The 15,183-nt window shown below is 43.3% G+C and overlaps 1 protein-coding gene across 1 annotated transcript; it reads left to right on the top strand.

Annotated features, from left to right (window-relative positions):
* Positions 1–6,247: 6,247 nt before the first annotated feature.
* On the top strand, positions 6,248–8,147 carry LOC110491862 (tumor necrosis factor receptor superfamily member 6B). Its single transcript, XM_036946755.1, has 4 exons — positions 6,248–6,384; positions 6,589–6,988; positions 7,143–7,325; positions 7,635–8,147. Exons 1-4 carry the CDS (start codon positions 6,376–6,378, stop codon positions 7,904–7,906), a joined length of 864 nt encoding a protein of 287 aa, XP_036802650.1. The 5' UTR covers positions 6,248–6,375; the 3' UTR covers positions 7,907–8,147.
* The last annotated feature ends 7,036 nt before the right edge of the window (positions 8,148–15,183 follow it).

The following is a 15,183-nucleotide window of genomic DNA, read 5'->3' as shown; positions in this document are numbered from 1 at the left end:
ACAAGTGGGACACAATCATGAAGTAGAACGACATTTATTGGATATTTCAAACAAATCAAAAACTGAAAAATTGGGCGTGCAAAATTATTCAGCCCCCTTAAGTTAATACTTTGTAGCGCCACCTTTTGCTGCGATTACAACTGTAAGTCGCTTGGGGTATGTCTCTATCAGTTTTGCACATCGAGAGACTGACATTTTTTCCCATTCCTCCTTGCAAAACAGCTCGAGCTCAGTGAGGTTGGATGGAGAGCATTTGTGAACAGCAGTTTTCAGTTCTTTCCACAGATTCTCGATTGGATTCAGGTCTGGACTTTGACTTGGCCATTCTAACACCTGGATATGTTTATTTTTGAACCATTCCATTGTAGATTTTGCTTTATGTTTTGGATCATTGTCTTGTTGGAAGACAAATTTCCGTCCCAGTCTCAGGTCTTTTGCAGACTCCATCAGGTTTTCTTCCAGAATGGTCCTGTATTTGGCTCCATCCATCTTCCCATCAATTTTAACCATCTTCCCTGTCCCTGCTGAAGAAAAGCAGGCCCAAACCATGATGCTGCCACCACCATGTTTGACAGTGGTCATGGTGTGTTCAGGGTGATGGCATTGTTGCCAAAAAGTTCAATTTTGGTTTCATTTGACCAGAGCACCTTCTTCCACATGTTTGGTGTGTCTCCCAGGTGGCTTGTGGCAAACTTTAAACAACACTTTTTATGGATATCTTTAAGAAATGGCTTTCTTCTTGCCACTCTTCCATAAAGGCCAGATTTGTGCAATATACGACTGATTGTTGTCCTATGGACAGAGTCTCCCACCTCAGCTGTAGATCTCTGCAGTTCATCCAGAGTGATCATGGGCCTCTTGGCTGCATCTCTGATCAGTCTTCTCCTTGTATGAGCTGAAAGTTTAGAGGGAAGGCCAGGTCTTGGTAGATTTGCAGTGGTCTGATACTCCTTCCATTTCAATATTATCGCTTGCACAGTGCTCCTAGGCATGTTTAAAGCTTGGGAAATCTTTTTGTATCCAAATCCGGCTTTAAACTTCTTCACAACAGTATCTCGGACCTGCCTGGTGTGTTCCTTGTTCTTCATGATGCTCTCTGCGCTTTTAACGGACCTCTGAGACTATCACAGTGCAGGTGCATTTATACGGAGACTTGATTACACACAGGTGGATTGTATTTATCATCATTAGTCATTTAGGTCAACATTGGATCCTATCAGAGATCCTCACTGAACTTCTGGAGAGAGTTTGCTGCACTGAAAGTAAAGGGGCTGAATAATTTTGCACGCCCAATTTTTCAGTTTTTGATTTGTTAAAAAAGTTTGAAATATCCAATAAATGTCATTCCACTTCATGATTGTGTCCCACTTGTTGTTGATTCTTCACACAGCCTGGATTCGAACCAGGGACTGTAGTGACGCTTCTTGCACTGAGATGCAGTGTCTTAGACCGCTGCGTCCGTGTGTGTGTTAACTATTTAACTATACTAGAATGCTTAAATGGCAGCTAAAAAATTTAATATTGGGTATCGGTATCGTTTTTTTTTTTGCCAAGGAAATTATTGGATATCGGTATGCGCCATAAAACAGCCCTCCACTCCCCACAGCAACTCGCCCAAGCCTCCCCCATTTCTACTTCACACAAATCCAGATAGCAGATGTTCTGAAAGAGCTGCAAAATCTTGTCCCCTACAAATCAGCTGGGCTAGACAAGCTGGACCCTCTCTTTCTAAAAGTATCTGCCGAAAATGTTGCAACCCCTATTACTAGCCTGTTCAAACTCTCTTTAGTATTGCCTCAACCCCCTTGGGTTGTGCCGTGGCCAAGATCTTTGTGGCCTATACTCGGCCTTGTCTCAGGATGGTAAGTTGTTGGTTGAAGATATCCCTCTAGTGGTGTGGGGACGGTGCTTTGGCAAAGTGGGTGGGGTTATATCCTTCCTGTTTGGCCCTGTCCGGGGGTATCATTGGATGGGGCCACAGTGTCTCCTGACCCCTCTTGTCTCAACCTCCAGTATTTATGCTGCAGTAGTTTGTGTCGGGGGGCTAGGGTCAGTTTGTTATATCTGGAGTACTTCTCCTGTCTTATCCGGTGTCCTGTGTGAATTTAAGCATGCTATCCTACCCATCTAATTCTCTCTCTCTTTCTTTCTCTCTCTCGGAGGACCTGAGCCCTTGGACCATGCCTCAGGACTACCTGGCATGATGACTCCTTGCTGTCCCCAGTCCACCTGGCCGTGCTGCTGCTCCAGTTTCAACTGTTCTGCCTGCGGCTATGGAATACTGACCTGTTCACCTGTCCCAGATCTATTATTTGACCATGCTGGTCATTTATGAACATTAGAACATCTTGGCCATGTTCTGTTATAATCTCCACCCGGCACAGCCAGAAGAGGACTGGCCACCCCTCATAGTCTGGTTCCTCTCTAGGTTTCTTCCTAGGTTTTGGCCTTTCTAGGGACTTTTTCCTAGCCAACGTGCTTCAACACCTGCATTGCTTGCTGTTTGGGGTTTTAGGCTGGGTTTCTGTACAGCACTTTGAGATATCAGCTGATGTACGAAGGGCTATATAAATACATTTGATTTGATTTGATTCCCATAGATTGGAAAGCTGCCGCGGTCATCCCCCTCTTCAAAGGGAGAGACACTCGAGACCCAAACTGCTACAGACCTATAGCTATCCTACCCTGCCTTTCTAAGGTTTTTGAAAACCAAGTTAACAAACAGATTACCGACCATTTCGAATCCCACCATACCTTCTCTGCAATGCAATCTGGTTTCAGAGTTGGTCATGGGTGCACCTCAGCGACGCTCAAGGTCCTAAACGATATTATAACCGCCATCGACAAGAGACATTACTGTGCAGCTGTATTCATCGACCTGGCCAAGGCTTTCGACTCTGTCAATCACCACATTCTTATTGGCAGACCTTGGTTTCTCAAATGACTGCCTCGCTTTGTTCACCAATTACTTCTCTGATAGAGTTCAGTGTGCCAAATCGGAGGGATTGTTGTCCGGACCTCTGGAAGTCTCTATGGGGGTGCCACAGGGTTCAAATCCCGGGCCGACTCTCTTCTCTGTGTACATCAATGATGTCGCTCTGGCCCTGCTTTGGACACTGTGTTAACTAACCTCCAGACGAGCTTCAATGCCATACAACTCTCCTTTCATGGCCTCCAACGGCTCTTAAATGCAAGTAAAACTAAATGCCTGCTCTTCAACTGATCGCTGCCCGCACCCGCCCGCCCGTCCATCTCCAATCCAAAATGAAATCTAGAATTGGCTTCCTATTTTGCAACAAAGCATCCTTCACTCATTCTGCCAAACATACCCTTGTAAAACTGACCATCCTACCGATCCTCAACTTCAGCGATGTCATTTACAAAATAGCCTCCAACACTCTACTCAACAAATTGGATACAGTCTATCACAGTGTCATCCGTTTTGTCACCAAAGCCCCATATACTACCCACCACTGCGACCTGTACGCTCTCGTTGGCTGGCCCTCGCTTCATACTCGTCGCCAAACCCACTGGCTCCAGGTCATCTACAAGTCTCTGCTAGGTAAAGCCCCCCTTATCTCAGCTCACTGGTCACCATAGCAGCACCCACCCGTAGCACGCACTCCAGCAGGTATATCTCACTGGTCACCCCCAAAGCCAATTCTTCCTTTGGCCGCCTCTCCTTCCAGTTCTCTGCTGCCAATTGTCTTGTTTTGCACACTTTGTACAAAATAATAAAATGCAGTACTACAAGCTGCTGTATTTATTCAGAGGAATAATGTTTACTTGTGCACCACTAGTTTGAACTTTAGCTTTGTGCCTTGTGTTCCTATCTCAATGTCAACAAAGGCTTGCTCTGTCTCTGATATTTGACTTTTCTGTGTCACTGAATCAATAAACAGTTCATCAGCGTTCAACTCTTTGATTGACATTTCATCTTCACTCACTGTGTGTACTGTAATTACTTCGCCACCATGGCCTATTTATTGCCTTTACCTCCCTTATCCTACCTCATTTGCACATGCTGTATATAGACTTTTTCTACTGTATTATTGAGTGTATGTTTGTTTATTCCATGTGTAACTCTGTGTTGCTTTATGTGTCTGTAACTGCTTTGCTTTGTCTTGGCCAGGTCGCAGTTGCAAATGAGAACTTGTTGTAATGAGTGCGTACTGGCGGCAGAGAAGTCAGGCGCAGGAGAGCAAAGACTGTTACAACGACGCAGTTTAATAATAATATCACCATGAACAAAAACAATATATACAATGGGACAAAACCCTGTAGCACACAAGACATAACGTGCACAAGAACTTACAATAAACCATTTCGGACACGGGCATGGGGTTAAATACACAACATGTAATTATGGAATTGAAACCAGGTGTGTGGGAAGACAAGACAAAACAAATGGAAAATGAATGGTGGATTGGCGATGGCTAGAAGACCGGCGATGCCGACCGCCACCCGGACAAGGAGAGGGACCGACTTTGGCAGAAGTCATGACACTTGTTCTCAACTAGCCTACCTGGATAAATAAAGGTGAAATAAAAATAAATAAATAAATAAAAACAAAGAATGCTATTAAAATACCAAATTGTTTCTTCTACTACCATGTGTGTCCCTAAGTTTTATGTCATTGGTGTTAACACCTTGAAAATCATTCATTGCACAGATACAGTATACAACGACCTCGAGCATTCCTTCCAGTGTCAAATTGTTATCGGGGTAGGGGTCTAAATTAAAGACAATTATTAGCTAATCCCACCCTTTTAGTATGTCATAAATTTGAGGAGTCTATGATAATTTGGTGTGTTTAAATTATTCATCATTTTTAAAGGGTTAGATTTGAGCATCTGCCGCCTTCATTTAAGAAAATCCTCAATAACCTAAAATGTTTAATTGGTGTTACTAGTCCTACTGTTGGCACGTTTTATAGTGGTAAAACAATTATTTAAAGTAATTAAGCTGTCATATTAGTTGATTTAGTATGGGAAGATGTACCCAAAAAAGCCTAGAATCATTTTTTCAAAAATGCTTTTTTTAATCCAAAATGCCATGCCCAAATGCCACCGCATTTCAAAACAACTCATGTACTTGCCCCTGAATTCTCTGGCTCTTACCTGGAATTCAAGAGACTGCATGGCTCTGATGCTCCTCAGATCGGCCAGTCTGTTTCATTTCAATATGGACTACACAACATATTCTTCTAAATTACCCTAATTCTTATTCTTGACCTTTTATTTCTGCTGTGCATCTGGGCTGTGTGGTCCCTCATGGTTTGCCGGTGTTCTTCCTCTTTTACCTTGTGATGGACAAGACCCTGGAGTTCTGGAGTGTGAGTGTAGTTCAGGGATTCCACAGGAAGAGGTTGTCACCATTTGAACACCCTCAATTGCCTGTAAACACACAGTCCAGCTCAAAGTGAATGACTGTAGGCCCTACTGCTTGTCAACACACAGTCCAGTTCCAAGTGAATGACGGCAGGCCCTACTGCCTGTAAACACACAGTCCAGCTCAAAGTGAATGACTGTAGGCCCTACTGCTTGTCAACACACAGTCCAGTTCCAAGTGAATGACGGCAGGCCCTACTGCCTGTAAACACACAGTCCAGCTCAAAGTGAATGACTGTAGGCCCTACTGCTTGTCAACACACAGTCCAGTTCCAAGTGAATGACGGCAGGCCCTACTGCCTGTAAACACACAGTCCAGTTCATAGTGAATGATGGCAGGCCCTACTGCCTGTAAACACAGTCCAGTTCAAAGTGAATGACGACAGGCCCTACTGCCTGTAAACACACAGTCCAGTTCCAAGTGAATGACGACAGGCCCTACTGTCTGCAAACACAGTCCAGTTCAAAGTGAATGATGGCAGGCCCTACTGCCTGTAAACACACAGTCCAGTTCAAAGTGAATGATGGCAGGCCCTACTACCTGTAAACACACAGTCCAGTTCAAAGTGAATGACGGCAGGCCCTACTGCCTGTAAACACACAGTCCAGTTCAAAGTGAATGACGGCAGGCCCTACTGCCTGTAAACACACAGTCCAGTTCAAAGTGAATGACGACAGGCACTACTGCCTGTAAAAACAGTCCAGTTCAAAGTAAATGATGGCAGGCCCTTGTGGAGAATAGGGTGCATGTGGATTAGGAAGAAGAATGACAATTGTTGGTAAGCAAACATGACCTATGTGGTCTCTTGAGTTGAATCAACCCACATGATTTCGTTGCACGCAATGACAACACCATGTGATATGTTCCAGACTATCGAAAAGGCAGGATGTTTTTGAGAACTGAGCATGAGAAATGAGTCATCATCACTATTTATCCACTCGAAAGACGGTGAACAAACCAGTTGCTAGCTGACTAGAGAGGGAAATGTATCTGGTGAGTTATTTCTCTACTCAAATATACCGGCCTCTTCAGTGCCTGTAGGAATGAATGTATATTATACCGTAACTCTTGAAGCTGAATAGCCTCATATGAAATAGTAATTTGATGGCATTGGACAGCCATACTATGAGACGTAACCTAGCCTACATAAAAGTTATGATTGATTCTAAATTATAACACTGCTCTTTCTTCCAATAGCTGATCGATTTTTTTCTGCCGCTCCTGGTATTCACGCTCTGTGGCGGCAACGAGCCAGAGCCAGGCGCACTTACACCGACCTACATCTGGAGAGATGACGTGACAGGAGTTTCCTTTACATGCGACAAATGTCCTCCCGGAACACACTTACGGATGCGTTGCACGAAGGACAGCAAGACAGAATGCGAACCTTGCCCAAAGTCCCACTACACAGAAATCTGGAACTACATCGAGCGGTGTCAATACTGCAATATTTTTTGCACGGATGATCAGTTTGTCAGCGTGCAGTGCACCCAATTTCACAACCGAAAGTGCGAGTGCAAGGACGGGTTTTATATGAGACATGGATCATGTTCAAGGCACAGCAGGTGTCTGCCCGGCGAAGGGGTGCTCTCTAATGGTAAGTGATAATATAATGTTAGGCTTTCATAATAAAGATGCCTTTTCCACACCTATGTTTCCAATTGACTATGCACACCACCAGGGTTTTCCTTTATTGTGGTTTGCGGATGATACACCATGTAGGCTATACGATCAACATTCTTATTTTCCAGGAACAGCATACTCTGATGTGACATGTGAACCTTGCCGAGGGGGCTTCTTCTCTGCAGATTCCTCCAGCAGGAAATCATGTCAGAAGTTCACTGTGTGTACTCCAGATCGCACCACTATACCTGGCGACGACAGGCATGATGTTTACTGCTCAGCCTGTAAGAGTGGTTCAATAACACAGGAAGGTGAGAGATTGATGTTAATTTGAACAGTATAATCCACAATAAATGTTGAACGTTTGAAGATTCTGTCCATGCAGTTGTTTAGTCTTTTGGATACACATTAAAAAAACATGTATTGAATGACTAGTTTAATAATTGTATGTTGTTGTCACCTGCTTACCTACTAAAACTGACTGAAAAGCCTTTTTGTTTATCACAAATGGTGGTCTCATTTATTGAAATACAGTCAATTATTATGGTCTTGGTTGCTCTCTTTTCTCTCTCTCACTCCTTCACTCACACTCTCTCTATCGCTCTCTCTCAATCACTCAGATGAAGCTATCTGTGATGGAGAGTTGATGGAATTCCTGGGACTGCAGATCCTCACATCAAGAAAGCACAAAAGACTGATGACTGTGCTCAGGAGGAGTGCAGGGAAAAACTTCACAGAAAAGTCAACTGTCCTGGACCTTCTCACAACTATTAAGAACAAACCTAGCAACAACAAACCTTTTGCGAATCGAATGCATGATATCCTGGACACAGACGGGCTGCTCCATTTAAGACGTAAAGTCAAAAAATGGTTTCCTCATATGACTTTATAGGACTAATATATTGTAAAATGTATTTTTATTTAAGCCTATATATGTGTGTATATATACTGTATTTATATATATATGTGTGTGTATATATATATATATATATCTATATATTACAGGTATATTTATTCAGTTCCTGCTGATGTGAGGTCTGTCTTTTTCAGAAATATGTCAAAGATTAAAAACAACCTATTGTGAAACTGTCCATAATATTGTGAACCTGTCCTTTAAAACAAATAAACACTCAAAACATCATACATGTGTGTCAAGTGCATTGAGCTCTGTAGGGGAACTCTGTTGGTGTTGGTGAACTCAGTAGGTGTAGGTGAACTCTGTAGGTGTTGGTGAACTCTGTAGGTGTTGGTGAACTCTAGGTGTAGGTGTTGATGTTCCATCAAAGGTCATGCTGCACTTCAAATGGCAATGCATGTCACTGGTACTAAAATAATCCTCCAGTCCTAAACTACCTACTCTGACGAAGACCCATCATCACCTGATAAAAACATACAGACCTGCAGGGCCTCATTTGTAAAACCATCGTAAACACAGATTTGATTATAAATTGTGCCTACAATGAAATCCACAGCAGCAATGTGATTTATGAATCTTGAACTTGATGTAAAAAAAAAATTGCAATTTACCTAGATTTTGCATGAAATTGTGCAATTTTTAAATGAAAATGAAACAACTTTATTTGATATAAAAAAAAATGTTTTATAAATGAGCCCCCAGGTACTCTCCATCTATGACCTTATCACCTGGTATTGAAATAAACATTTAACAACAGTAGTTTTATCAGCATGTTGTGCGCCATGCATAGTGTTTAGAGCATTGGGCCTGTAACCGAAAGGTTGCTCGATCTAATCCCTGACCTGACAAGGTACAAATCTGTCATTCTGCACCTGAACAAGGACGTTAAACCCACTCTCCCTAGGCTGTCAATGTAAATAAGAATTTGTTCTTAATGCCTTGCCTAGTTAAATAAAAAATTGTCTCCATGCATTACATTAGCCACTGCTACTAAATATCAACACTAGCCTATAAGTAGTAGGTCAAATGCACTGGCACCTCCAACAGAAAGTTCTTAGACATTTGAATCCACAAATCTATGACATCTGCTGTTAAATGGCATCTGGTAGCCACTGCTAATGCTAAGAATCAGCAGTAGGACAAATCAACTGCAGCCTACAACTCAAATGCTCAAACATTTCAATCCACTTATGTGGCTGTCAAAGTCCAGAGTTAGCCCTTTCCTATCCCAGTGGCATGTACTGACTTGACTTGGAACTCTTGGTAATTACATATAACTATGTTGACTCTTACTCACCCTGCAAAAGGTGGTCACCCTGGTTCCTCTGGGCAAGTATGGTATTTTTTAACCCACAGAGTCTATATATTTAAGTAGCATGATAAATACATCCCCATCACAATATGTCTGTTTACATTTGATAACACAACCACAAAGACGAAATTGGCAAAAACATTTAACTTTTGGATCTTAATTTAAGGTTAGGGTTAGGCATAAGGTTAGCAGTGTGGTTGGGGTTAATGTTAGGGTTAGGTTTATAAAAACAAAATAAATTGTAGAAATGGGCAGGGTTTAGCCATAATTAAGACTTTGTGGCTGTGTTAACTAGTGACGCCCGAGCTACAGTCTTCTCACAAAAATGTCTGTAGCGTCCAAACGGATATTTATTTTATTTATTTATTTCACCTTTATTTAACCAGGTAGGCAAGTTGAGAACAAGTTCTCATTTACAATTGCGACCTGGCCAAGATAAAGCAAAGCAGTTCGACACATTAAACGACACATGGAGTAAAACAAACATACAGTCAATAATACAGTATAAACAAGTCCATATACGATGTGAGCAAATGAGGTGAGATAAGGGAGGTAAAGGCAAAAAGGCCATGGTGGCAAAGTAAATACAATATAACAAGTAAAACACTGGAATGGTAGATTTGCAATGGGAGAATGTGCAAAGTAGAAATAAAAATAATGGGGTGCAAAGGAGCAAAATAAATAAATTAATTAAATACAGTAGGGAAAGAGGTAGTTGTTTGGGCTAAATTATAGGTGGGCTATGTACAGGTGCAGTAATCTGTGAGCTGCTCTGACAGTTGGTGCTTAAAGCTAGTGAGGGAGATAAGTGTTTCCAGTTTCAGAGATTTTTGTAGTTCGTTCCAGTCATTGGCAGCAGAGAACTGGAAGGAGAGGCGGCCAAAGAAAGAATTGGTTTTGGGGGTGACTAGAGAGATATACCTGCTGGAGCGTGTGCTACAGGTGGGAGATGCAATGGTGACCAGCGAGCTGAGATAAGGGGGGACTTTACCTAGGAGGGTCTTGTAGATGACATGGAGCCAGTGGGTTTGGCGACGAGTATGTAGCGAGGGCCAGCCAACGAGAGCGTACAGGTCGCAATGGTGGGTAGTATATGGGGCTTTGGTGACAAAACGGATTGCACTGTGATAGACTGCATCCAATTGGTTGAGTAGGGTATTGGAGGCTATTTTGTAAATTACATCGCCTTAGTCGAGGATTGGTAGGATGGTCAGTTTTACAAGGGTATGTTTGGCAGCATGAGTGAAGGATGCTTTGTTGCGAAATAGGAAGCCAATTCTAGATTTAACTTTGGATTGGAGATGTTTGATATGGGTCTGGAAGGAGAGTTTACAGTCTAACCAGACACCTAAGTATTTGTAGTTGTCCACGTATTCTAAGTCAGAGCCGTCCAGAGTAGTAATGTTGGACAGGCGGGTAGGTACAGGTAGCGATCGGTTGAAGAGCATGCATTTAGTTTTACTTGTATTTAAGAGCAATTGGAGGCCACGGAAGTTGTATGGCATTGAAGCTTGCCTGGAGGGTTGTTAACACAGTGTCCAAAGAAGGGCCAGAAGTATACAGAATGGTGTCATCTGCGTAGAGGTGGATCAGAGACTCACCAGCAGCAAGAGCGACCTCATTGATGTATACAGAGAAGAGAGTCGGTCCAAGAGTTGAACCCTGTGGCACCCCCATAGAGACTGCCAGAGGTCCGGACAGCAGACCCTCCGATTTGACACACTGAACTCTATCAGAGAAGTAGTTCCAGGTGAGGCAATCATTTACTCAATAAAGGTAAAATGAAAAAAATTGAGAAACCAAGGCTGTCGAGTCTGACGATGAGGATGTGGTGATTGACAGAGTCGAAAGCCTTGGCCAGATCAATGAATACGGCTGCACAGTAATGTTTCTTATTGATGGCGGTTAAGATATCATTTAGGACCTTGAGCGTGGCTGAGGTGCACCCATGACCAGCTCTGAAACCAGATTGCATAGCAGAGAAGGTATGGTGAGATTCGAAATGGTCGGTAATCTGTTTGTTGACTTGGCTTTCGAAGACCTTAGAAAGGCATGGTAGGATAGATATAGGTCTGTAGCAGTTTGGGTCAGGAGTGTCACCCCCTTTGAAGAGGGGGATGACCGCAGTTGCTTTCCAATCTTTGGGAATCTCAGACGACACGAAAGAGAGGTTGAACAGGCTAGTAATAGGGGTGGCAACAATTTCGGCAGATAATTTTAGAAAGAAAGGGTCCAGATTGTCTAGCCCGGCTGATTTGTAGGGGTCCAGATTTTGCAGCTCATTCAGAACATCAGCTGAGCAGATTTGGGAGAAGGAGAAATGGGGAAGGCTTGGGCGAGTTGTTGTGGGGGGTGCAGTGCTGTTGACCGGGGTAGGAGTAGCCAGGTGGAAAGCATGGCCAGCCGTAGAAAAATGCTTATTGAAATTCTCAATTATGGTGGATTTATCAGTGGTGACAGTGTTTCCTATCTTCAGTGCAGTGGGCAGCTGGGAGGAGGTGTTCTTATTCTCCATGGACTTTACATTGTCCCAGAACTTTTTTTTTTGAGTTAGTGTTGCAGGAAGCAAATTTCTGCTTGAAAAAGCTAGCCTTGGCTTTTCTAACTGCCTGTGTATAATGGTTTCTAGCTTCCCTGAACAGCTGCATATCACGGGGGCTGTTCGATGCTAATGCAGAACGCCATAGGATGTTTTTGTGTTGGTTAAGGGCAGTCAGGTCTGGGGAGAACCAAGGGCTATATCTGTTCCTGGTTCTAAATTTCTTGAATGGGGCATGTTTATTTAAGATGGTTAGGAAGGCATTTAAAAAAAATATCCAGGCATCCTCTACTGACGGGATGATATCAATATCCCTCCAGGATACCCCGGCCAGGTCGATTAGAAAGGCCTGCTCGCAGAAGTGTTTCAGGGAGCGTTTTACAGTGATGAGTGGAGGTTGTTTGACCGCTGACCCATTACGGATGCAGGCAATGAGGCAGTGATCGCTGAGATCTTGGTTGAAAACAGCAGAGGTGTATTTAGAGGGCAAGTTGGTTAGGATGATATCTATGAGGGTGCCCGTGTTTAAGGCTTTGGGGAGGTACCTGGTAGGTTCATTGATAATTTGTGTGAGGTTGAGGGCATCAAGTTTAGATTGTAGGATGGCTGGGGTGTTAAGCATGTTCCAGTTTAGGTCGCCTAGCAGCACAAGCTCTGAAGATAGATGGGGGGCAATCAGTTCACTTATGGTGTCCAGAGCACAGCTGGGGGCAGAGGGTGGTCTATAGCAGGCGGCAACGGTGAGAGACTTGTTTTTAGAGAGGTGGATTTTTAAAAGTAGAAGTTCAAATTGTTTGGGTACAGACCTGGATAGTAGGACAGAACTCTGCAGGCTATCTTTGTAGTAGATTGCAACACCGCCCCCTTTGGCAGTTCTATCTTGTCTTAAAATGTCTGAATTTTTGGTGGTCTTCCTAAGCCAGGATTCAGACACAGCTAGAACATCCGGGTTGGCAGAGTGTGCTAAAGCAGTGAATAGAACAAACTTAGGGAGGCTTCTAATGTTAACATGCATGAAACCAAGGCTATTACGGTTACAGAAGTCGTCAAAAGAGAGCGCCTGGGGAATAGGAGTGGAGCTAGGCACTGCAGGGCCTGGATTCACCTCTACATCGCCAGAGGAACAGAGTAGGAGTAGAATAAGGGTGCGGCTAAAAGCAATAATAATTGGTCGTTTAGAACGTCTGGAACATAGAGTAAAAGGAAGTTTCTGGGGGCGATAAAATAGCATCAAGGTATAATGTACAGACAAAGGTAAGGTAGGATGTGAATACAGTGGAGGTAAACCTAGGTATTGAGTGATGAAGAGAGAGATATTGTCTCTAGAAACATAATTGAAACCAGGAGATGTCATTGCATGTGTGGGTGGTGAAACTAATAGGTTGGATAAGGTATAATGAGCAGGACTAGAGGCTCTACAGTGAAATAAGCCAATAAACACTAACCAGAACAGCAATGAACAAGGCATATTGACATTAAGGAGAGGCATGCTTAGTCGAGTGATCAAAATATGATATGATCCCACCATCGAAAGCAGCGACTCTCACGAACACGTACAGTACCAGTCAAATGTTTAGACACACCTACTCATTCAAGGTTTTTTATTTTTATTTTTTTACTGTTTTCTACATTGTTGAATAATAGTGAAGACATCAAAACGATGAAATAACACATGTGGAATCATGTAGTAACCAAAACCTGGAATGCTTTTCCAACAGTCTTGAAGGAGTTCCCGCATATGCTGAGCACTTGTTGGCTGCTTTTCCTTCACTCTGCGGTCCAACTCATCCCAAACCATCTCAATTTAGTTAAGGTCGGGTGATTGTGGAGGCCATGTTATCTGATGCAGCACTCTCCTTCTTGGTCAAAAAGCCCTTACACAGCCTGAAGTCGGTACCGCCGATGTGTCAACTTCAGTCTGTAGCCGAATGGTTTGGGTATTATGACTCCACCATCAAAAGCAGAGTCTCTCAGAACACATACAGTGCATTCGGAAGGTATTCAGACCCCTTGACTTTTTCCACATTTTGTTACACTACAGCCTTAATATTAAATGGATTCAATAAATACAAATCCTCAGCAATCTAGACATAATAACCCATAATGTTATGTGAAAACAGATTTTTTGACATTTTTGCAAATATTATTACGAATAAAAAACTGATACCTTATTTACATAAATATTCAAACCCTTTGCTGAGACTTGAAATTAATCTCAGGTGCATCCTGTTTCCATTGATCATCCTTGAGATGTTTCTGCAACTTGGAGTCCACCTGTGGTACATTCAAATGATTGGACAAAGTCACACAAATGTCTATATAAGGTCCCAGAGTTGACAGTGCATGTCAGAGTAAAAACCGAGCCACAAGGTCGAAGTAATTGTCCATAGAGCTCCTAAGTATGATTCTCATTCAGAGACAACGAACGACACCTGCCTCTGATTGAGAACCATACCAGGCCAAACACAAAACCACAACATAGAAAAAAGAACATAGACTACGCACCCCAACTCACGCCCTGACCAAACTAAAACAAAGACATAACAAAGGAACTAAGGTCAGAACGTGACACTGAGACAGAATTGTGTCAAGGCACAGTTCTGGGGAAGGGTTCCAAAACATTTCTGCAGCATTGAAGGTGCCCAAGAACACAGTGGCCTGCATCATTCTTATGTTTATAAAGTTTGAAACCACTGGGTGAGAAGGGCCTTGGTCAGGGAGGTGACCAAGAACCCGATGGTCACAGAGCGAGCTCTATAGTCCCTCTCTGGAGATGGGATAAACTTCCAGAAGGACTACCATCTCTGCAGCACTCCACCAATCAGGCCTTTATGGTAGAGTGGCCAAGACATAAGCCACTCCTCAGTAAAAGGTACATGACAGCCCGCGTGGAGTTCGCCAAAAGGCACCTAAAGACTCTCAGACCATGAGAAACAAGATTCTCATGTCTGATGAAACCAATATTCAACTCCTTGGCCTAAATGTCAAGCATCACATCTGGAAGAAACCTATCAGGGATGGCCCTACGGTGAAGCATGGTGGTGGCAGCATCATGTTGTGGGGATGCTGTGGGGATGTTTTTCAGTGACAGGGACTGGGAGCCTAGTCAGGATCGAGGGAAAGATGAACGGAGCAATGTACAGAGAGATCCTTGATGAAAACCTGCTCCAGAACGCTCAGGACCTCAGATTGGGGGGAAGGTTCACTTTCCAACAGGACAAACACCCTAAGCACACAGCCAAGCCAATGCAGGAGTGGCTTTGGAACAAGTCTCTCAATGTCCTTGAGTGTCCCAGCCAGAGCCTGGACATGAACCCGATCTAACATCTCTGGACAGACCTGAAAATAGCTGTGCAGCAACGCTCCCCATCCATCCTGACAGAGCTTGAGGGGAAATGCAGA

Source organism: Oncorhynchus mykiss, chromosome 16, assembly GCF_013265735.2.
Source record: "Oncorhynchus mykiss isolate Arlee chromosome 16, USDA_OmykA_1.1, whole genome shotgun sequence".
In the NCBI taxonomy this organism is placed as follows: Eukaryota; Metazoa; Chordata; class Actinopteri; order Salmoniformes; family Salmonidae; genus Oncorhynchus; species Oncorhynchus mykiss.
Note: the sequence above shows the minus strand (reverse complement) of the source record. Positions and strands in the feature narration are given on the sequence as shown.

What these genes read in the sequence shown, in the direction of transcription:
- LOC110491862 (XM_036946755.1), top strand. An exon ending in CGAAGGGGTGCTCTCTAATG is followed by an intron (nt 6,989 to 7,142) that starts GTAAGTGATAAT and finishes CTTATTTTCCAG; the next exon opens with GAACAGCATACTCTGATGTG. An exon ending in TGGTTCAATAACACAGGAAG is followed by an intron (nt 7,326 to 7,634) that starts GTGAGAGATTGA and finishes TCAATCACTCAG; the next exon opens with ATGAAGCTATCTGTGATGGA.